This window comes from Lampris incognitus, chromosome 1, assembly GCF_029633865.1.
Source record: "Lampris incognitus isolate fLamInc1 chromosome 1, fLamInc1.hap2, whole genome shotgun sequence".
Taxonomy (NCBI): domain Eukaryota; kingdom Metazoa; phylum Chordata; class Actinopteri; order Lampriformes; family Lampridae; genus Lampris; species Lampris incognitus.
In genome coordinates, this window is record NC_079211.1 from 54,845,173 (window position 1) to 54,869,663 (window position 24,491).

Below are 24,491 nucleotides of genomic sequence, written 5' to 3' on the forward strand. Positions count from 1 at the left end.
TAATAAGTGTTTTATCTGACTATTGTGTTGGTAATAAATGTTTTGTTGTCGTGTCCACCACACTGTCTCACTTTTGTGTTGATAGCAAATGTTTTGTCTCACTATTTTGTCGATAATAAATGTTTTGTGTCACTATTGTGTTGGTAATAAATGTTTTGTCTCACTATTGTGTCGGTAATAAATGTTTTGTGTCACTATTGTGTTGGTAATAAATGTTTTCTCTGACTATTGTGTTGGTATTAAATGTTTTGTTGTCGTGTCCACCACACTGTCTCACTTTTATGTTGATAGCAAATGTTTTGTCTCACTATTTTGTCGGCAATAAATGTTTTGTGTCACTATTTTGTTGTTATAAATGCTTTGTCTCTATTGTGTCGGTGATAAATGTTGTCTCTCACTATTGTGTTGGTAATAAAAGTTTTGTCTAACTATTGTGTTGGTAATAAATGTTTTCTCTGACTATTGTGTTGGTAATAAATGTTTTCTCTCACTATTGTGTTGGTGATAAATGTTTTGTCTCACTATTGTGTTGGTAATAAATGTTTTGTCTTACTATTGTGTTGGTAATAAATGTTTTGTCTCACTATTGTGTTGGTAATAAATGTTTTCTCTCACTATTGTTTTGGTAATAAATGTTGTCTCTCACTATTGTGTTGGTAATAAATGTTTTGTCTGACTTTTGTGTTGTAATAAATGGGCAGATGCATCAGGACAAGCTGTTGTACACTTGGTACTATATGTGTTCGGTGAGGCAGTAGCAACCCGGCCTTTCAGAACAGCAGCTGCAACTGGACTTCCTTCTTTGAACGGTCCCATGAGAGGAGGAAACACGTCAATGCTTCTGGATGGAAGACGGACCCTGTGGTTTTAGTTAATGGTCTTTCCAGACTGCTGTTCTCAGATATGAACGCATGAACGCACACAGACATGGACCAGGAGATAACCCGACAGAAGCTTCCTGTGAAGGAAACCACTGAGTATGACAGCAGGAATCGTAGACATGAGGACACACACTTCAAAACATGAACTGCACAAATGAACCCAAACTGTGATCATGGAAGGGAATACTGCAAAAGATGACAAAAACTGAATTGTGTTGACTTTAATAAAGGTTATTCATGAGTAGGTCAGTGGTATTTCTGTATTTACTGTGCACGTTTTAGACATTTGGCAAACATGGCTGCTCTACTCCGTAAATACAGCAGTTTTCAGCTAAACATTAGAACAATACTACGACAGCTCTGGTAGAGCGACATGTTAAGACGGCAACACTGATTAGAATGCCTCACAAGATGAGGTGAAGGTGGAGGTCTCGGTCCATAGTGAGTCATAGCCTGATACTATGACCCAGGAGAGGAGAGGAATGTAAAGAAGAGGACAACCAATCTTAAAACAGTGGGATCCCGTTTAACATTCTATCCACCGATGTGGCTAGCTTGGACACAGTGAAGAAAGGCCGGCTGAGCCGACAGGTGTCCTTACATGTTTAAAGAGTAATGGACAGACAGGTAGTCTTCTAGCTAGTTGGATAGATCTGTTAAGTTGCAGGTTGGAACACAATATCTGTTATGGATGGAACATAATATCTGTTAAGTTGCGGGTTCTGCTAAGGGAACATAATACTTAGTCTGGAACTGGAAGGGTCAGGTTTTCTAGTGGCTCTCTAAGCATTAGAAAACAGCATTGCTCATGGTCTGTCCTTGTTTGAAAGGCCAGGGGAGGACGGGATCTTGGCCTCAGCAACCGGAGGATACGGATCCTTTGCGCGTCAATGCCAGCTTCAGAGAGCTTCGTGGCCACCGGTCAGCTTGTGGAAGAGCTCTTCGTTGAGCGTGTCGCTCTGGTCACGGCTGCGGGTCGACATGAAGATGTAGCCTCCGATGAGCTCGTGAATGATCTTGCAGTCAGCAGTCACACAGCTGAAGGCGATATTCACGTTTTTATCAAACTCGATGGCCACCTGTAACGGTTGGGAAATACATGGACGGACAAACAGGAGGAGGAGGAGGAGGAGGAGGAAATATGTGAGTGGACAAGACATTAGTAATACCCTCATGGTGCGTTGCACCTTGTTTTGCATTCAGATCAGCCTGAATTCGCCAGAGCAAGGCCTCCTCAGGATGTTGACCGCATTTCAAAGGAATGCTTGTCCATACCAACTCCTACAGTCGTATTGATTTGGCCAATCCCATGTAATGATGGAACCTTAATGTAATTTTCAACTGGATTAAGGTTTGGTGACAGGACACTGCTTTAAGATCAGCCCATTTGTTATGTTGCGGAGGCCTTACCTGGGACTTGTGGTATTGGGTATTATGTTTGCCATGAAAACACAGCCAACACTACCACAAGCAGCCAACAATGTCCCCGTGCTGAGCTATGGACACATGGTTTTCTAACCAGTTTCCGTCACCGTGGCATGGACTGAACCAGGATTCATCAGGAGGGGAATGTTTTTATTTATTTATGTTGTGGATTTTCCTCCCTGATTGCATTTGGCCAACTACCCCACTCTTCCGAGCCGTCCTGGTCTCTGCTCCACCCGCTCTGCTGATCCGGGGAGGGCATGCCTCCTCCCATACATGTGGAGTCGCCAGCCGCTTCTTTTCACCTGACAGGGAGGAGTTTCACCAGGGGGACGTAGCGCGTGGGGGGATCACGCTATTCCCCCCAGTTCCCCCTCCCCCCTGAACAGGCGCCCCGACCAACCAGAGGAGGCGCTAGTGCAGCGGCCAGGACACACACCCACATCCGGCTTCCCACCCGCAGACACGGCCAATTGTGTCTGTAGCGACGCCCGACCAAGCCGGAGGCGACACGGGGATTCGAACCGGCAGGAGGGACATGTTTTTCCTAATCTGTGTCCACTGTTTTAGTTTGTCAGCAACAGCCATTTCTAATTTTTTCACTTGAAGTCTTGAGACTTATTTAGGGTATCAGCTGTCATATCCCATTTTCCCAAGGGGCAATGTGTTGTGTCTGATGATTTTGTTGATAATCCGGCCAAGCAGCTTCTTTGTAGTTGTTTTTTTTTTTTTTGGAAAGTAGTCCCAAGCCTGTAAGGCCATCTGCTGTCACTCCCTATCTGCCTATGGTGGAGTCGTGGGACCGATACTGGAAGACCGATACATCGGTCCTTCAGTATCGGTCCTTCCATGCTGCTGGTGTGCTGGAGTGTCATGACTAACTGTAGACTGTAAGTTAACCGCCTCTGAAGACTCCTGCCAGGAAAGGAGATGATATGACATTGCTGGAAGCATGGTGAGAAGTTTCTGCAAGCACAGTTAAGAGCAGCACCTCTTCACACTTGTAAATGTAAAAGATGACCAACATCAGCATATTCAGAAATGCTTTTAGCTCCAGGCCATTTATTATGCAAAATAGCCAATTCATAAATGAGTAAAAGAGATGTGACTGAACTATGGTGAGTACTATACGAGTAGAATAGAGGTTTGACTACATCTCTAGTTTGGGTCCTTGTCATTATGATGTGCTGTTAGTTACTCTACATCAAACACTGCATGGCTTAAGTTCCCAAATCAAATTGTACCAAGTATTTTGAATCCTTTGTGTCACAGGGCTCAATAGTAGTTAGCTGTTAAACTGGAATATGAGGTGAATATGGGCATCTGGGTAGCATGGTGGTCTATTCCGTTGCCTACCAACACGGAGATCACCGGTTCGAGTCCCTGTGTTACCTCCGGCTTGGTCAGGCGTCACTACAGACACAATTGGCCGTGTCTGTGGGTATGGGTCCTGGTCGCTGCACTAGCGTCTCCTCTGGTCGGTCGGGGCGCCTGTTCATGAGGGGTGGGGGGGGTGGGGGGAATAGCGTGATCCTCCCACGCGCTACGTCCCCCTGGTGAAACTCCTCACTGTCAGGTGAAAAGAAGCGGCTGGTGACTCCACATGTATTGGAGGAGGCATGTGGTAGTCTGCAGCCCTCCCCGGATCAGCAGAGGGGGTGGAGCAGCGACTGGGACAGCTCAGAGGAGTGGGGTAATTGGCCAAGTACAATTTGGGAGTAAAAGGGGGGGGTGAAGTGAATATTGAATGCTAATTACCATAATGATAGCAGAGAGCATGGCGTTCAACATCCACCTTGTATTCACGTTTAACAGCTAGTTACCATTTCTTCCCCGGACACAAAGGATTTAGACAAGCTGTGGCTGTAACAAGGTGATTTGTGTTTGGTGCAAGTTCACATTATAATGACAAGGAAGCAAATTAGAGATATTTTTACTCAGTTGCATCTATTTTACTCATAAAGCACTTTATATCTGTGTAATGAATGGCCTGTAATTCAAAAAGATTTAGCGCTTAAGACACACTTCATAGGGATTATAGTTACACCTGAGAGAATTTAAACTGGCTAAGACTCCATCCATCCATCCATTATCCAAACCACTTATCCTGCTCTCAGGCTCGTGGGGATGCTGGAGCCTATCCCAGCAGTCATTGGGTGGCAGGTGGGGGGATACGCTGGACAGGCCGCCAGGCCATCACAGGGCGCACACACACACACACGCCTAGGGACAATTTAGTACGGCCAAGTCACCTGACCTACATGTCTTTAGACTGTGGGAGGAGGCGACCACGCTAACCACTGCGCCACCGTGCTGTCTGTCTGAGACTCAAAATGCAAAATACTGCAGCAAAAATACAAGTGAATTATCATGCTTAAGCAGAATAATTCAACACGAAGAAAATATTGACTCCTCAGTTATACAGGCTGTGACCGCTTTCCTTTACTGAGAGAGGAGCTATGGAATTCTGCTGCCGGGTGCTTCTGCTATGTTTTGTATCTGATTACTGTGATGCTGGAAAGGTCTCAACGTCCTTTGTCTTGATCACGGTTAGGACGTAACAGGGTTGGATTTGAGTACAGACACAGCCCTGCACAGAAATGGGAGACTTGACAGCAATGAAAAGGACCATGTGAATCTGCACAGTGTCTCGCTGCACAAACGACAGCAGCAGATATGAGCCTGCAGTCTTTTCTACCTGACTCAACACCACAGTTCCCTTCAGCTAGCCACACATGTGCCAGATAAGCCCTGCGCTGTTTGCCATGAAAGGAAGAGAGACAAGAGGGTGAGCGTGACCTGTCGCGTGTCCCAGTTGACATTCCACTGTCTCATGTTGTTGTACCGCCAGGTCTTGACCACGTCGCCCACCCCCAGGTCGATGCGGATCAGACGGTTGGGTGCGATTCCCAGTACCTCGTCTTTGCGGCTGCCCTTGAACCTGTTGGGCCAAATGTTAATTTTCAGTTCAAGTCTCCATGTCCACACCTTGCTCCGCAGATACTGTTGACTTTTCAGTGCATGGTATCTCAGGAATCAGGAACACTTTGTCATTTCACTTCATGTACTTGTGTACATGAAATTAAACGCAATATCGTTTCTCCCAGCCCACAACAGTGCAACACAAAGACAAAAACACATATCCAAAAACTAAAAGAACACATATATCCAAACTAAGAACATATAAATCCAAACTAGAAGACATATATCCAAACTAAGAACACATATATCCAAACCAAGAGTACATATATCCAAACTAAGAAGACATATATCCAAACTAAGAATACATATATCCAAATTAAGAACACATATATCCAAACTAAGAACATATATATCCAAACTAGAAGACATATATCCAAACTAAACACATATATCCAAACTAAGAACACATATATCCAAACTAAGAACATATATATATCCAAACTAGAAGACATATATCCAAACTAGAATACATATATCCAAACTAGAACGCATATATACAAACTAGAACACCTATATCCAAACTAGAACACCTATATCCAAACTAAGAACACAAATATCCAAACTGAGAACACATATATCCAAACTAGAACACCTATATCCAAACTAAACACATATATCCAAACTAAGAACACATACAAGTATTTCCAGACTAAGAACACATATATCCAAACTAGAACACATATATCCAAACTAAGAACACATATATCCAAACTAAGAAGACATAGTATATCCAAACTAGAACACCTATATCCAAACTAGAACACATAGATCCAAACTAAGAACACATATATCCAAAGTTAGCACACATATCCAAACCACACACGTATATCTAAACTAAGAATAGATATATTCTAAGTTGTAAGTTGTATATGTAAGTCGCTTTAGATAAAAGCGCCGGCTAAATGACTGTAATGTAATGTAATGTAATGTAATGTAATGTAATGTAATATATCCAAACAAGAACACATATATCCAAAGTAAAGTCTTATATCCAAACTAGGAAACCCATATATTTATACTAAGAAGACATATATCCAAACTAGAATACATATATCCAAACTAGAATACATATATCCAAACTAGAACACATATATCCAAAGTAAAGTCTTATATCCAAACTAAGAACCCATATATTTAAACTAAGAATACATATATCCAAACTAGAATACATATATCCAAACTAGAACAAATATATCCAAACTAGAACACATATATCCAAACTAGAATACATATATCCAAACTAAAACACATATACCCAAACTAGAACACATATATCCAAACTAGAAGACACAAGTATATATCCAAAGTAAACACATACTATATCCAAACTAAGCAACAAAAAATCACTGTCTAAAGAACAAATGTCAGCCAGGATGACTGTTGGAACTGCTGGTCTGCATGGGCTAGCAGTTAGCTTAGCCTGCCCCGTTTCTGCGTTCTGTCAGACTGCCTTCGGTACCTCCTTTTCAGGTGCAGCTCCAGGCAGAGCCGTGGTCCTTGGTCGCACCGGACCCAAGGACGGACCAGCTCTCTGTTTATTTTCTACTAGTGCATAAAGAAATTAAACTGGACTTCTCTAGCCTGGTTAGCTACACCACACCTTAGGTTGTTCAACATTGTGAGGGGAATGAGTGCTTGGAAATGAAAGCACTCTTTTCAAAGAAAAAGCAAAAAAGTTTGGGCTAAAAGCTGCAGAGTTTGCACTAGCACTATTGAGGGAGTAATACATCTGTGAGATTAAAAAGGAAGATGGCAACTAGCAAGGCTATGCCTGGACATGTAGCTAAGCCAGGATTTATCGCCGATACTACTCACTCTACCTACCTGACCACAACGTATGAGATGCCGAAGTCAGGCAGGGCCTGCCAGATCTGCAGGAAGCGCAGCAGGGCGTCAGTCAGGGAGAGCTGAGCCACATTCTGGTAGGCGTCCAGGATACGTGGGGTCAGCTACAGGGAAAGACACAGACTATTGGCTCAGTTGCATTTAGTCATATTTCAAACATTAGTACTCGTCCTAAAATGCAAGTATGGCAAGAGATTTGCATCCAGAACAGTCCTTTTATTTTAAGCTGGAGCCGGAGTAGATTATTCACACCTATGAATATCATGCAATGCATTGAAATAGCAATGTTGTCTAACAATGTCATATTCAGTAGGAATTATCAACACAAAGGGAGGCTGCTGTAATTCAGTCTCCCAATAATTGTAATTCAGTCTCCCACACATCTGAGGAATATGAATTAAGTAACGCTTAAGAAATAACTGTGTGTGTACATGTGTAGATACATTTATATAAATGTCTTCATAGAGTATATCTCCATAACTTTGTCAGTTGTTTACAATCTAATACAATGATTATATTTCCGGGATAATCTACAGCAGTGGTTTTCAATCAGGTCTTCACAGACCATTAGTACTCCTGATTTTCTGTTCTGGCAGGTAGTTCATTACACCCACCTGCTGTTCCAGGACTTACAGCCTCTGAACTACCTGGTAAAACAGAAAACCAGTAGTACCTGAGGACCTCATTCCAAACCACTAACCAACAGAACAACCCCTGACAGAAGGGTTTGAGTGTCTTCTTATCTTGGACTCTCATTGCTTGTGCTGGGTTCTGAACAACACCTCTGGATAAGAAGATGGCCTTTCTGATGCCTCTGTGCAAACGCCGGTGTGTGTGCACTTACTGCAAAGACACACACCCTCCCCCATGCCCTCGCACCTGTTTGGGCTTGTACTTCTTGTGGTAGCGCGGGGACACCAGGCTGTGGGTGTTGATGCTGTCATCGGTGGCTGGCGCATTGCTGTTGTGGGAAGTGGGGTTGGTCTTCTGCATGGCCAGGAAAGAGCGGATGCTCTGGATCTCGGTCTGGAAGCTGCTGTCGGCCAAGTTCTTCCCTTTGGAAGCCAGCCGACACGCAGCCATCCACTTTGCATACTGCTGCTCCTGAGACGGAGCAGGAAGAACAGCAGCGGAATGGGGGGAATGGTCGAGGAGGCGAAATATAGAGAAGAAGAAAAGGAGTGGCAAAGATAGAGATACAGAAAGAAAGACATAGGAGAGCGAGAGAAGAAGGGGATTTGGAAAGTAGAGATACAGTTTGTGGCAGGGAGGGATGATTATGTATATTAGCCTACCTATGTATAAGCATGCAAAATGTTTGTGTGTGTGTGTGTGTGTGTGTGCCAGTGTTGTAGTACTCGAGTCCAGGACTCGGACTCGAGTCCGACTCGAGTCCTGATTTTCATGACTCGTGACTCGACTTGGACTTGAGCACTGATGACTCGGACTCGGACTCGGACTCGCGAATTTACTGCATTCGGACTCGGAAGTTGGAGACCCGGACTCTGACATTTTAATTAATAAAGACTGTTTTTGTTAGATTTTTTAAAAATAATAGGCCCTATTAAAATATATTGATAGCTATATTAATACTGTAACATTATTCAATTTCGTGTAAGGGCAGGCACGTGTGTTCCACCTACATGCGGATTCACGTGGCGTGCATACCGTCATGTTCAGTAGCGCGAAGATGCCTAAAGAGACAACCTGAATTGTGCTCTTTGCTTACACAGATTTTACAACAAATTCCAGCAAGATCACTGCTAGATGTTCGATATGTAAACGAGCTATTGAGGAGAAGACCGGGACAACCTCAAACTTCAACAGACATCTGTCAAGGATGCACCCAGAAAAGTAAGTGATATGCAGTCAGTTGATGATATGGTTGGTGATCAGTTAACGTTAGCTAGCTAGCTATCTAGCTACGGTAACAATAGCCTCTGAAGTAACTCAACCACTGGTCCAAGATGTTCGGTCAGGTCGTGTGACGGGTATATCATATCACTAGAACCAAGTGAAATTGTATAGGTAAGTTAAGTAACGTTACTGTTAGAATGCTAATGCAGCATTGCACAGAAAAGTCACAGTACGGTTCGCTTTCGGCACGAGCGTGCCATCGATCTCACTAATGATGAGTTGGTAAGTAACACGCAGCGTCTTCGTGTTATAGGGAGATTAAAACGGATTTTTCTTATTTATCATTTAGCTAATTACCAAGTAGCATACACTTAACGGAAAAAACACACCACTCTGAACTACCGTGTTAGCATTAATCTTAACTAGCAATAACAAATCCGCACATGGCAGATCTCCGCCATGAATATTCTCCAAGTGCGGAGAAGGAAGAAGTCTAGCCTATATGCATCCACAAATAATGTTGATAAAATGTACACAACTTTACAATGCAAATAAAAATAATTGTAGGCTATTACTCGCTAAATGGACTAATTGAAGAAAGCTAATGTGGATGCCGCCACTGGTTTTCTTGAGAGCTGGAGACGGTACAAGATTTGACGGATGTGGCATTTCCCCCCCCCCCCCCGATGTACCGAAAACTACCGAACCGTATCGTGATTCGTGACACCGCATAGGCTACTGTAAATATGGGGATATTTTTCTTTGCATATATGCAGCATTGGGTGTGCCAAATTCTAAAAATAGACATGCGCGACATAGCTTTTGAACAGTACTATGAACTGGCTCTATCTTCTAACAAAATCACACCCTCCCTGACCCATACAGAATAAACATACAGACTCACGGAGGATAGAGAGTTAAAGCTCAGCTAGGTAGCATGTAACATACTTAAATCAATAATTAAATGACTGGGTTTTGCTAATTAATCCCTGTCCTGTTAGTCTCATAAATTATGTATCTTTTCTCATACTTTTCATTTATCCAGCTAGCTTACATTAGTTAATCTACTAATATGGTAATGTTAGTTATATAGATAACTAAATATGTAACTTAACTGGTTATGGTTCAAACAACTATGTGTATAATGTGTAACATTTGTATTGTTATTGCATATTGTTATAGCTATAACGTTACACATTTTTTGCTGTAAGAAAGATTACTTGAAACAGTTTGGCATCAGCAAGCTAAAGTGTGTATCCTATCTTCCCCTAGGTTCCAAGAATACTTTGCCTCCACTGCTTCAGATGTGATGCCAGCTGCTCCAGGTCAGAAGACTATCACATCATTTTTAAATGATGGACAGCAAAGGATGTACGACCTCAAACATCCACGTCAGAAGGCTATAAGTGATTCCCTTGTAAAAGATCTAATCATTAAGTGCTGCTTGCCACTCTCCATCATTGACAACGAGGACTTCAAGCACTTCCTGCATGTCCTGGACCCTCAGTACCGGCCTATAGCAAGATCCACAATTTCCTCTGTGACCATTCCAGGAATGGTGGAAGTCAAGAAAGAACAGATAAAGAACCAGCTGGCAGAAGCATCGAGTGTTGCTGTTACCACAGACATTTGGAGTGATCGAAAGATGCAGTCATTCCTTGGAGTGACAGCACACACAGTGGCAATGGATAAAAAAAACAGGAACTCAGCCTTCAGTCATATCTTCTTTCCTGCAAAAGAGTGCATGGGAAACACTCAGGAGAGAAGATTGCAATGATGTTTGAATGCTGTGCTGAAGAATACCTGATTAAGGACAAGATCAACTTTGTCATAACTGACAATGCATCCAACATGAGAAAAGCTTTCCAGGCCAGCTTTCCCCTAGAGGATCCTTGTGATGCTGAAGCTCATGATCCCAGCACATTTGAGGAGGATGATGAAATATGGCAAGACCTGATGCCAGAAGATCAACAGACAGTCAATGACACTTAGGCTGAGAACTGTAAGATGCAGAGACTATCATGCTTCACACATTCACTGCAGTTGGTCATAAAAGATGGTCTGAAAGACACCAGTGGGCTGTCAAGCACCCTAGCAAAGCTATCCCGTGCAGCCAACCTCCTCCACAGTGGCACCTCGTTTAAAGACGGCTTTGAAGCGTGTTTTGGTGATGCAACAATTCCAACAGCGAATGCCACATGATGGAATTCCACTCTGAAGCAGGTGAAGGCTTATGTGCATTTAGACATGCAAAAGCTGTCCAGTGTGTTGGAATCAGAGGGGCACAAAAGCCTTATCTTATCCCCGCGAGAGTATGCTCAGCTTAAAGAACTGATCGAAGTTCTTGATCCGTTCTTAGAGGCAACCAACCTAACTCAGGGTGAGACTACTGTCACCGTCAGTGTGATTGTGCCCTGTGTCCTCACTCTGCGCTGTCACCTGCAGGAAATAAGAGGAAAAGCCAGATACTGTGGGCCTCTGGTGAGAGCTCTGGAGAGCTCCTTGAAAACAAGGTTTGCAGAGGTTTTCAGTGCAGTCAAGATACCAGGATGTGAGCCAGCTGAAGGAAGAGGCCCCACCAAATTTCCTTTCACCAATGCCTACGTCATAGCATCTGTGTTGGACCCAGCATTTGGCTTCCAGTGGCTAGAACATGATGTGCAGCTGGACAGTGACATCAAAGATGTGCTGAAGACTGAGATCAAAGGTGAGAAATGTTTTGATTAATGTTAGTTAAGTGATTAACTATTTGATTGTTGTGATGTTTATATCATTGAAGGTGTTACAATAAAGCACATAGACATGTCATTTGTCATGTAGGCCTAGTCAATAACATATTTGTAATGAGTCCCCCATGCCCCCCTCTCATTTCAGAGTATATAAAGGCAGAGGGTGACAAGCAAGCGGTATCAACAGCAGATGCAGCGGAAGCAACAGGACCAGGGGAAGGTGAACTTTCAGAGTCTCCTCCTGAGAAGCAGTTGAGAATGTTCTCCCACTATAGGAGGACTCCCTCCTCCACCGAGAAGAAGCCGTCTGGCCAGGCTCAGTTGACTGCATACCTCGACTTGATCGCTGAGCAGGACTCTGACTCAGTCCCGTGCCTCAGGTTTTGGCAGCAAAAAAAATCCAAATTCCCTACCCTCTCTATCAGATTGCCACACAGGTATTCTCTATCCCTGCCTCCAGTGCGCCCATTGAAAGGGTATTTAGTCATGGAGGCATTTTGATGAGGCCTCACCGTGCAAGGTTGAGTAGTTCCATGCTGTCAGATCTTGTATGCTTGTATGCAACGTGTATGCTTAAAACTAGTGCCACCAGCCTTTTGTTCCTAACTATTCCTGAGAGACAATGTCTTTTGACTAGTTTTTATGATTGTATTGTATGCTGTGGAACTTACTTCTGTATACTGTTTCCACCATTTGCTAATATCATGCTATTCACAGCTATCCAGCTGTTTTGAAGCACATCCAATGTTCAGAATGTCAAAGAAATTCAGACTGTTCTAAAAATGTGTGTGTGCGCGCATGCTTGCGCGTGCGTGTGTGCGAGTGTGTGGGTGTGCATTTGTTTGGCTATCGTGTTACAAAGTAATTAAACTCCCTTTGAAATGGTGACAGCTGTGTCATTTATGTTTAATGTAGACCGTTTTTATTTGTATGTCAGATCTTTGACTGTGCCCGAGTGGATCACTGGAGCCATCTTGGAACTCGACTCAGACTCAACCTTGATGACTCGGACTCGGACTAGGGTAATAGGGACTCGACTCGGACTCAGGTAATGGGGACTCGACTCGGACTTGACTCGACTTTTCTTTGGTGACTCGGACTTGGACTTGGACTCGAACACTGGGGACTCGAGACTCGACTCGGACTCGAGGTTTAGTGACTCGACTACAACACTGGTGTGTGCATGCTTAGCCTCACATCCTCGCAACGCAGATAGACCTCGGTCATTCCCTCAGGGGTTGGAATCAACAGCTTAATAAGGAACTTCTGTCCGGCGATGTTAACGTCTGGAACAACCTCACATCCTGTTGGCAAGTCAAAACATGAGTATGCCATGCTCTTATCTCACACAGATTAGTGGACTGTCATTGCTGCTCTGGTATATGGTATGGGCCATGGAGGAGAAAGTAGGGAACAAAATGAAAGGAACGAGAGAGGCATATGACAAAGGTTGTCCATCAGATTTAAACCCACAATAATGAGTATGGCGTTAGACATTACACCAAACAAGGCTGTCAGCTCGGCTATGGCTAAGAGAGAAAAGGAACAGTTGTGTGTGTGTGTGTGGGGGGGGGGTGTCTTTGAAAAACATTGTATATAATACACACGATAAAATACACACACAATACAGGGCTTCCGGTCAAGATAGCGGAGTGAGCGGTCGATCCTTTTGAAAGCTCCGAGACCTGATTTTTTTCCCCCCTTACATCAAGAAAGCCTACTTTTGTACTGAAAGACATCGGTTTACAAATAAAGACTCTATAGTTATGCTGGTGGACTTCAACGCTCACGTGGGCAAGGATGGAGAAACCTGGGGGAGCATGATCGGGAGGAACGGCGTACCTGATCGGAACCCGAGCGGCGCCTTGTTATTGGACTTCTGTGCGAGTCATGGATTGGCAATAACAAACACCATGTTTGAACATAAGGTAGTTCATAAGTGTACTTGGTACCAGAACACCTTAGGCTGAAGATCGATGGTAGACTTTGTGGTCGTATCATCAGATCTGTTTTGGACACTCGGGTGAAGAGAGGAGCAGAGCTGTCAACTGACCACCACCTGGTGGCGAGTTGGATCAGATGGCGGGGAAGGCTGCCGGACAGACCTGGCAAACCCAAACGCAATGAGGGTGAACTTAGAAAGTCTGGCGGAGGCCCCTGTCCATGAGGTCATCAACTCCCACCTCTGGAAGAAGTTCTTGTGTATCCTGAGGGAGACTGGGGACATGGGGTCTGAGTGGGCCATGTTCAAAGTCCCTTTTGCAGATGTGGCAGGTAGGAGCTGTGGTCATAAGGTCATCGGTGCCTGTCGAGATGGTATCCTAAGAACCCGCTGGTGGACACCGGCAGTGAGGGAAGCCATCAGGCTGAAGAAGGAGGCCTTTCAGACTTGGTTGGCCCAGGGGTCTCCTGAAACAGCAGACAAGTACCAGGAGGCCAGAAGAGCTGTGGCTTCGGTGGTGGTCATAGAAGCAAAAACTCAGGTGTGGGAGGAGTTCAGTGAGGCTATGGAGGAGGACTTTCGGTTGGCCTCGAGGAAGTTCTGGCAAACTATCTGGCGACTCAGGAAGGGGAAGCAGGGCTTGACTCAGGCTGTGTTCAGCTGGGGAGGGGAACTGCTGACCTGGACTGGGGATGTTGTAGGGCAGTGCTAAGAACACTTTGAGGAGGACACGCCTCTTCAGTGTCACGTGGAGGTTGGGGACAGTACCTGTGGAGTGGCAGACTGGGGTCGTGGTTCCCATATTTTAAAAAAGGGGTTCGTGGAGTGTGCTCCAATTATCAGGGCATCAAAGTGCTCAGTCTCCCAGGGAAAGTCTACTCTAGGGTGCTGGAAAGGAGGCTCTGACCGATTGTCGAACCAGGGGAAACAATGTGGATTCTGTCCTGGCCATGGAACAACGGGCCAACTCTTTACCCTTGCGGAAGTGCTGAGGGGGGCATGGGAGTTTAACCAGCCAGTCTACATGTGTTTTGTGGACTTGGAGAAGGCTTACGATCATGTACCCCAGGGCACTCTGTGGTGGGTACTGCGGGAGTATGGGGTACCGGGGCAGTTGCTACAAGCCATCCAGTCCTTGTATAACCAAAGTTAAACCTGTGTCCGCATTCTCGGCACAAAGTCAAACACGTTTTCAGTGGGTATCGGACTCCCCCAAGGTTGTCCTTTTTCTCCGATTCTGTTTGTGATATTAGTGGACAGGATCTCAAGGTGCAACCAAGGTGAGGAGTGTGTCCGTTTTGGGAACCTCAGAATTGCATCTCTGCTCTTCGCAGATGATGTGGTTTTGTTGGCTACATCAGAATGCGACCTCCAGCGTGCACTGGGGCGGTTTGCAAGTGAGTGTGAAATGGCCGGGATGAGAGTCAGCACCTCCAAGTCTGAGGCCATGGTTCTCTACCAGAAAATGGTGGATTGCTCCCTCCAGGTTGGGGATGAGTTGTAGCCTCAAGTGAAGGAGTTCAAGTATCTCGGGGTCTTGTTCACGAGTGAGGGTAGAATGGAGCGGGAAATTGACAGGTGGATTGGTGCAGCATCAGCAGTAATGTGGACGTTGTACCGGACCGTTGTGGTGAAGAGGGAGCTGAGCTGGAAGGCAAAGCTCTCAATTGACCTTTTGCAAAGTACCGCCCCAGAACGGTGCTTGTCCAATCCTACCTTAGCACGGGCCGTCAAGCTTTCAAACACACAGCAAAATGCTGAAACGGTGAGCCTATGGGATCTGCAAATCGGATACTAGATATGTGAAAAGTTTGGAGGGGGTGTAATTTTCTTTCCCTTCTCGAAACCCAGAACGCAAGAAGCGCAATGTCAGCAATAGATTTGGCAGTATAGCAGACCCCATGGCCAGCTTGATCCATCCAGAATCAACACAAATACCTGCCTGCTCCAAGCTAAGCTTGCTACTAGCTATTATTGATAGCTAATACAGCTAACGTATTACTACTGTTACTTTTACCCACACAATGCGCTGATTTCTTCCTTCATGTTTTGGTGTTTTCCGGCCACTTCCTGGATAGTTCTGAAATGCTTGACGGGCATAGCAACAGTAACTAAGGGGGGCGGGACTTTGCGAAAGGTCAGTTACCAGTCAATCTTGGTTCCAACCCTCACCTATGGTCATGAGCTTTGGGTAGTGACCGAAAGGGCGAGATTGCGGATACAAGCGGCTGAAATGAGTTTCCTCCGTAGGGTGTCTGGGCTCATCCTTAGAGAAAGGGTGAGGAGCTCGGACATCCAGAGGGAGCTCGGAGTAGAGCTGCTGCTCCTTCATTGAAAGGAGCCAGTTGAGGTGGTTCGGGCATCTGATTAGGATGCCTCCTGGGCGCCTTCCTTTGGAGGTTTTCTGGGCACGTCCAACTGGGAGGAGACCCCGGGGTAGACCCAGAACTAGCTGGAGGGACTATATGTCCAAACGCCTTGGGATCCCCCAGGAGGAGCTGGAGGGGGTTGCTGGGGAGAGAGACGTCTGGAGTGCCCTACTTAGCTTGCTGCCACCGCGACCCGACCTTGGAGAAGCAGCTGATGATGAGATGAGATGAGATGAAATTATGTTTGAACAACTTTGAAGAGCATGGGCATTTCAATCTGTGGGGTAAAACTGTGGAACAGTTTGAGCATGGAACTCAAACAAAGTACAAACATTACGCAGTTCAAAAGAAGTACATAGGTCTGATTTTCATGAGATACAGGGAGGATGAAGAGTTGTGTTGACTGTTAAAGTTTTACTTATTTCCAAACATTCCTAATTAATTTTTTCCATTTTCCTTTATATGACACCGAGTGGATATCTGGGTTATTATATATAGATCTTTTTTTGTCATATATTTTTTGTTATATATTTTTTTTTCTCTTTTCCTTTTTGTAATGTATAGTAGCTGAGTTAACTCAAGAGTAGGTGAGAGGGGGTAGGAAAAAATAAGTGTAGACTTCCTCCTACTGCTTTTCCAACATGTAACAAATAATCTGATGCATATGGAGATTAGCTCGCTGAGTTTGATGTGTGGATTTGCTGATCACTTCAGATTATTGGCGGTAGATTATCAGTATGTTATATCCGGCTAATTTACATGCTCCAAATAAATCATCATTCATGCATTCATTCATTCATAATGGGTGGGTTATCCATTATATGAATAGTTCATGTACAGGAAAGATTAAGTGAGAGAAAAAGAAAAACTGGTTCTATCCGTTGTGGTTTATTTTGGTCAAACCACAGCAAATGGCTGCTGTGCATCACTTGGGTGGTGCGACACATTGGTGGTGGTTGAAGTGGTACCCCCTTCAATGTTAAGTGATTTGGGTGTCTAGAAAAGCGCTATATAAATGTAATCCATCCATCCATTATCTAATCTGCTTATCCTGCTCTCAGCCTATCCCAGCAGTCACTGGGCGGCAGGCAGGGACACACCCTGGACAGGCCGCCAGGCCATCACAGCCCCCCCCCCCCAACACACACACACACCTAGGGACAATTTAGTATGGCTGAGTCACCTGACCTACATGTCTTTGAACTGTGGGAGGAAACCGGAGCCCTCGGAGGAAACCCACACAGACACGGGGAGAACATGCAAACTCCACACAGAGGACGACCCGGGATGACCCCCAAAGTTGGACTACCCCGGGGCTCGAACCCAGGACCTTCTTGCTGTCAGGCGACCATGCTAACCACTGCGCCACAGTATATATAAATGTAATGATTATTATTACTCATCAAACAATCTAAAATAAGAGCAGTAAACGTGTGGTTCTGGTGTGCTGAACAGTGCCTTTAGGCAGCAATGGTCCAAGCTGTGTCACATGTCATGATCTTCTCTTCAGCTATACTATGTATGTATATGTATGGGAGATGGGAGCTGTGACTTAAAGCTCTTACTTCTTTCCCTGAATGTGGTTTAGACAGCACATGTTGTATAATTATGTATTAAGATTCAGCTAGGTGAGAGGAGAGAAGTGCATACCTAAGATATTCAGTACCTTTCAGATTTATCTTCTGAATGGGCTCCCCGATGCTCTCCTCTCTGCTCTTGAAGTAGGAGATGGAGGTGTCTTGGAACTTGAACCAGTACTGCTTGTATCCCTTCAGAGTCAGCCGCTTTGGCCTGAAACAGATGATCACACCATCACAGACCCAAGAGTCCATCACAAAAGTGCCAAAAAAAAGATCCAAAAGTGCAAAGAAGCCTTCCTTAATGTTCAAAATGTCCACTTTCAAAATATGCAAGACGAGCACTGGTTCATTTCCTCTGGCACTTTTAGGAAGTTGACCCCCACCGTCATGAAACACCTTCTTTTTTTGGGACCCCCCCCCCTTTTTTCCTCCCCAGATTTTACTTGGCCAATTACCCCACTCTTCCAAGCCGTCCCGGTCGCTGCTCCACCCCCTCTGCTGATCTGGGGAGGGCTTCAGACTACCACATGTCTCCTCCCATACATGTGGAGTCACCAGCCGCTTCTTTTCATCTGACAGTGAAGAGTTTCACCAGGGGAGCACGTGGGAGGATCACGCTATTCCCCCCAGTTCCCCCCCCCCGAACAGGCGCCCCAACCGACCAGAGGAGGCGCTAGTGCAGCGACCAGGACACATACCCGCAGACATGGCCAATTGTGTCTGTAGAGACACCCAACCAAGCCGTAGGTAACACGGGAACTGGAACCCAGATCCCCATGTTGGCGGGCAATGGAATAGACTGCCATGCTACCCGGACGCGTGAAACAACTTCTACATATGGGTGAGGAGCCAGAAGGGCAGGAACTGCAGACATGACATTATTGTAGGAATGATAATGTTAATAGAATAAGGATCCAAAAGAGAAGATACCTGGGTGCTACAGGGGTAAAATTATAATGCAGGCAATGACTACGCACTAAAGATGAAAATACAACATAAATCCTTAGCGGTTTGTGTGTGTCTGATGGACCTGAGCAGCGTGACACGACTGTAAACCTTACCGGAAAATCTTCAGGTAGTCGTTGAGCTGTGGTGCGGTTATGTTTTCCTGTATGGAAGTCAACACATTTTAAAATCAGAGATTCAACAAATGTTTCTCTTTTCTCAGATCATGTACACGTTTAGGCCCTACTTATTTTCACGAGGCCAGTCCTCGTCTCCTCAGCTGCCATAGTTCACATGCTTGTTTTTCTAAGGGTTTATTCAGTCATATACACTGCTTATTAAATCCCAGTTCCCGCCAGTGTGACTGACAACATGACGCTTTCAAGGCTCCCTCCAAACTGACGGATCTACCATTAGTTAAGCATTGCAGCCTTTCACATCAGCACTTCTGATCACTAATATTAAATTAAAATCCGAATTCAATTCGCACACTTTTCTTCCCCCCCATGATATGCCACACTCCATCTTTAGAAAATAATAGGACAAAATCTGATATCATGATAGAGCGACTGGAAGGTGGTGACAGGGGAGAACGTAGCTAGGCAGCATCGGATGGGGCTATGGGAGAGAGTTGAAGAAGAGAGTGCAGGCAGGGTGGAGTGGGTGGAGAAGAGGGTGCAGGCAGGGTGGAGTGGGTGGAGAAGAGTGTCAGGAGTGATGTGTGACAGAAGGGTACCAGCCAGAGTTAAAGGGAAGGTTTACAAGATGGTTGTGAGACCAGCTATGTTGTATGGTTTGGAGACAGTGGCACTGATGAAAAGAAAGGAGGAGGAGCTGGAGGTGGCAGAGTTGAAGATGATAAGATTTTCACTGGGAGTGATGAAGAAGGACAGGATTAGGAACGAGTATATTAGAGGGACACCTCAGGTTGGACGGTTTGGAGACAAAACAAGAGAGACAAGATTGAGATGGTCTGGACATGTGTGAAGGAGAGATGCTGGGTATACTGAGAGAAGGATGCTGAATATGGAGCTGCCAGGGAAGAGGAGAAGAGGAAGGCCAAAGAGGAGGTTTATGGATGTGGAGAGGGAGGACATGCAGGTGGCTGGTGTGACAGAGGAAGATGCAGAGGACAGGAAGCGATGGAAACGGATAATCCGCTGTGGCGCCCCCTAACGAGAGCAGCCAAAAGAAGAAGATAATTTGATGTAATTACAAAATATAACTTTATAGATATATAAAACTGTATAATCATATAGTTTTGTTTTGCTTTATTATTTGATATTGACCTCAGTAGCTTCAGGAGATGTTGGTTTTCCAAAATGATTGTGAAGTGTTTTGGAAAGCCGCACACTGGCAGTTCTTTGTAGAGTGTTCTCTATGTATGTATGTACTCAAGGTTCTCAGTTATGGATCTCAAGTTATGGAAGTTATGGATGTTCTCAAGTTATGGATCTCAAGTTATGGAAGTTATGGATGTTCTCGAAGTATGTGCCTCATTGCATCAATAAGGGCTTCGAGATATGGTGGCCTGACCAGTACTAACTGTAACGTAACTGTAATGTAAATGTAATGTAACTGTAATGTAAATGTAACGTAATGTAAATGTACATGGACTTCACCACTGTCTCTCCTCGCAATAAAGATAACCCAAAATAAAAAAACAGAAAACAAACTTGGATCAATGTCCGTCTGTGAGACTTTTCCCTACCCCCAGCAGAAAGTCTGTAACAGACATTTGTATGGAAAGTACATTTGTGTTGTCTGACCAATATATCCGTGGTGGTGCTGCTATTGCCGTCCATCTTGACCTCCAGGGACTGCAGGGCTGACTCCAGGTCCTCCATGGCGGCATTGGTGCTCAGCGTTTGGGGCTCCGTCAGAGCCAGCTTGCTGATGTGGTACTGTGACAGAGGGTCAAGATATCATAGGTCATATCCACACAAGATGTAAAAGAAGAGTAGCGAGCATCCTAAAAACACATGCTGCTCCGTGGGTTAAACGGCCAAAATCAACAAATATGAGTTCCTCCTCCATGACGAGCAAGTGCAGACTGCAGCTACTTTTTTCTTTTTTGGATCCCCCCCCCCCATTTTCTCCCAAATTGTACCTGGCCAATCATCCCATTCTTCCGAGCCGTGCCAGTTGCTGCCCCAACCCCTCTACCGATCCGGGGGGAGGGCTGCAGACTACCACATGTCTCATTCCGATACATGTGGAGTCACCAGCCGCTTCTTTTCACCTGACAGTGAGGAGTTTCACCAGGGGGACGTAGCGCATGGGAGGATCACGCTATTCCCCTCAGTTCCCCCCCCCGAACAGACGCCCTGACCGACCAGAGGAGGCGCTAGTGCAGCGACCGGGACACATACCCACATCCGGCTTCCCACTCACAGACACGACCATGCCGGAGGTAACACAGGGCTTCAAACCGGCGAACCCTGTGATGATAGGCTACGCTACGCTACCCCGATGCCTGGATTGGAGCTACTTTGTACATAATGACTTGTGGACTGATGGTGTGGTACCATCCATCCATTATCCAAGCCGCTTATCCCAATCGGGGTCGCAGGGATGCTGGAGCCTACCCTAGCAGTCATTGAGCAGCAGGCAGGGAGACACCCTGGACAGGCCGCCAGTTCATCACAGCATATATACAATTAAACTATGTGGTGTGGTACCACATAGTTTAATTGTATATACAGTGCATCCGGAAAGTATTCACACCCCTTCACTTTCCCCACTTTTTGTTATGTTACAGTCTTATTCCAAAATGGATTAAATTCCTTTTTTCCCTCATCAATCTACACACAATACCCCATAATGACAAAGCGAAAAAGGTTTTGTAGAAATTTTTGCAAATTTATTAAAAATAAAAAACTGAAATATTGCATGTACGTAAGTATTCACACCCTTTACTCAGTACTTGGTTGAGGCACCCTTGGCAGCGATTACAGCCTCAAGTCTTCTTGGGTGTGAAGCTATAAGCTTGGCACACCTATATTTGGGGTATTTCTCCTATTCTTCTCTGCAGATCCTCTCGAGCTCTGTAAGGTTAGATGGGGAGCGTCGCTGCACAGCTATTTTCAGGTCTTTCCAGAGATGTTCAATGGGGTTCAAGTCTGGGCTCTGGCTGGGCCACTCAAGGACATTCACAGACTTTTCCCGAAGCCACTTCTTCATTGTCTTGGCTGTGTGCTTAGGGTCGTTGTCGTGTTGAAAGGTAAACCTTCGCCCCAGTCTGAGGTCCTGAGCACTCTGGAGCAGGTTTTCATCAAGGATCTCTCTGTACTTTGCTCCATTCATCTTTCCCTCGATCCTGACTAGTCTCCCAGTTCCTGCCGCTTAAAAACATCCCCACAGCATGGTGCTGCCACCACCATGCTTCACTGTAGGGATGGTATTAGCAAGGTGATGAGAGGTGCCTGGTTTCCTCCAGACGTGACGTTTGGCATTCAGGCCAAAGAGTTCAATCTTGGTTTCATCAGACCAGAGAATCTTGTTTCTCATGGTCTGAGAGTCCTTTAGGTGCTTTCTGGCAAACTCCAAGCGGGCTGTCATGTGCCTTTTACTGAGCAGAGGCTTCCGTCTGGCCACTCTACCGTAAAGGCCTGATTGGTGGAGTGCTGCAGAGATGGTTGTCCTTCTGGAAGGCTCTCCCATCTCCACAGAGGAACGCTGGAGCTCTGTCAGAGTGACCATCAGGTTCTTGGTCACCTTCCTGACCAAAGCCCTTCTCCCCCGATTGCTCAGTTTGGCTGGGCGGCCAGCTCTAGGAATAGTCCTGGTGGATCCAAACTTCTTCCATTTACGAATGATGGAGACCACTGTGCTCTTCAGGACCTTCAAAACCGTAGAAATGTTTGTGTACCCTTCCCCAGATCTGTGCCTCGATACAATCCTGTCTTGGAGGTCCACAGACAATTCCTTTGACTTCATGGCTTGGTTTCTGCTCTGACATGCACTGTCAACAGTGGGACCTTATATAGATGGGTGTGTGCCTTTCCAAATCATGTCCAATCCATTGAATTTACTATGGGTGGACTCCAATCAAGATGTAGAAACATCTCAAGGATGATCAGTGGAAACAGGATGAACCTGAGCTCAATTCTGAGTGTCATAGCAAAGGGTGTGAATACTTATGTGCATGCAATATTTCCGTTTTTTATTTTTAATAAATTTGCAAAAATGTCTACAAAACCTTTTTCACTTTGTCGTTATGGGGTATTGTGTGTAGATTGATGAGAACAAAAAAGGATTTTATTCCATTTTGGAATAAGGCTGTAACATAACATGTGGGGAAAGTGAAGGGGTGCGAATACTTTCCCGATGCACTGTATGCTTAATTCTATATACGCACTGTACACCCAGTTAGTAACCATAAGACATGTTGATGTAAACTATGAGACACATCAATCCTCGTCTTTTGAGGATCCCCCTGGGTTTTCTTTTTCCTTCTGTGTGGGGCAACATGTGCTGTTATACCACACGGCCGCACAATCTAAAGTCTCATATGTAGCTCTGGCTGCCCATGCTCACACAACCCATTTAACAACCATAAGGGTGGAGGGCTGACAGAAACTCCTGTGGTAACTATGTGGTTGGCCCCTTTCAAAGACCTTGTTTTGTTTGCAGAATCCGATATAGTGAGTTCAGTTTATTTTCTCAGTTTCAGCCAACCCCCCCCACGCCCCATTACCACCACCACCCCCACCGCCTTTTCAACAACTGTGACAACCCCGTTTTCACATTTGTGTGTCAGGAGTCATTCTACCTGCAGGGCCCCAAAAAGCATCATCTCCTCCTCCGTGCAGTCGACATCCTCCAGCAGGATGGCCCAGCGGGCCTGCTCGTATACCTGAGTTAGACGCACCGCATCATACTGGGGGGAGAGAGAGACAGAGACAGAGAGAGACAGACAGACAGACAGAGAGAGTGAGACAGAGATAGAGACAGAGAGAGAGAGAGAGAGACAGAGAGAGAGAGAGAGAGAGACACACACAGAGAGCGAGAGAGACAGACAGACAGAGAGCAAGAGAGAGAGAGACAGAGAGAGAGAGACAGACAGACAGAGAGAGTGAGACAGAGACAGAGAGAGAGAGAGAGAGAGAGAGAGAGAGAGAGAGAGAGAGACACACACACACAGAGAGAGAGAGAGACAGACAGACAGAGAGCAAGAGAGAGAATTTTTGAATTTTAAACCAAGTCTTTATTTAACAGAAAAATTTAGACAAAAAGCAGACTTGAAATCCCTCCGAACATAAACAATACTTGCCGAGGTATAAACAATCAATAAGCCTTTTTTACAAGCCCAAAAAAACAATCATTCACCGACAACTCAAAAAATAAAAAACAGGTAAGACCTCTATTATCCAAGTTCTTTAGAAAAGACCAGCTCATCTTTTATGGTGGAACACAGCAGCCCTTTATAACACCACAAGGTTGTGAATGTGACCAGGTCTTTCATTGCCTTGTAGTAATTGAAGTCTACTTTTATCCTGGCCTTGACCATCCTGCAGAACAACAGTTCAACATGACATTCTATACATTCTTTAATTCTCTTTTTACGGCTCACATAGATAGCCATCTTTGCCTGCCCTGAAATAAAATTTAAGAGTTGACATTTAAATTTTACACGTTGACTATATTTGAAACCAAAAATGAAATTCTGTTTGCAGAAACTTTCCCCAGATGATCTAAATAAGCGGTCTAGTAGCAGGAACAGGGGTGTAAGCCTCACACATTCTGAAAAGCAATGAAAGACTGTTTCTCTCTGGGCACAATAGGGACAGTTGTCATTCACATTAGGGTCTAGCACAGAAACAAAAGCATTGACCGCCACTATGCCATGCAAGACCCTCCACTGCAGATCACCAGCTTTTTTAATTAACGGTGGTTTGTATAAGCCCCTCCAGACTGGCTTCACATTCTCCCCC

At 45.1% G+C, this 24,491-nt stretch overlaps 1 protein-coding gene across 2 annotated transcripts in view; it reads right to left on the reverse strand.

Annotated features, from left to right (window-relative positions):
* Nucleotides 1–1,101: 1,101 nt before the first annotated feature.
* The window catches only part of fermt3b (FERM domain containing kindlin 3b), a 44,308-nt gene continuing 20,918 nt past the window's right edge, over nucleotides 1,102–24,491 (reverse strand). The window contains exons 7-15 of one of the 2 annotated variants that reach the window (XM_056281511.1): nucleotides 23,330–23,437; nucleotides 20,325–20,459; nucleotides 18,672–18,718; nucleotides 17,697–17,821; nucleotides 12,917–13,023; nucleotides 8,013–8,237; nucleotides 7,113–7,159; nucleotides 5,106–5,247; nucleotides 1,102–1,960 (exon numbers count right to left, since the gene is read on the reverse strand). In XM_056281511.1, the coding sequence (XP_056137486.1) occupies nucleotides 1,781–1,960; nucleotides 5,106–5,247; nucleotides 7,113–7,159; nucleotides 8,013–8,237; nucleotides 12,917–13,023; nucleotides 17,697–17,821; nucleotides 18,672–18,718; nucleotides 20,325–20,459; nucleotides 23,330–23,437 (1,116 nt within the window). In that variant the 3' untranslated portion in view covers nucleotides 1,102–1,780. Of the gene's footprint in view, nucleotides 1,961–5,105; nucleotides 5,248–7,112; nucleotides 7,238–8,012; nucleotides 8,238–12,916; nucleotides 13,024–17,696; nucleotides 17,822–18,671; nucleotides 18,719–20,324; nucleotides 20,460–23,329; nucleotides 23,438–24,491 lie in introns of both variants that reach the window. The other variant, XM_056281502.1, reaches the window with a different exon arrangement.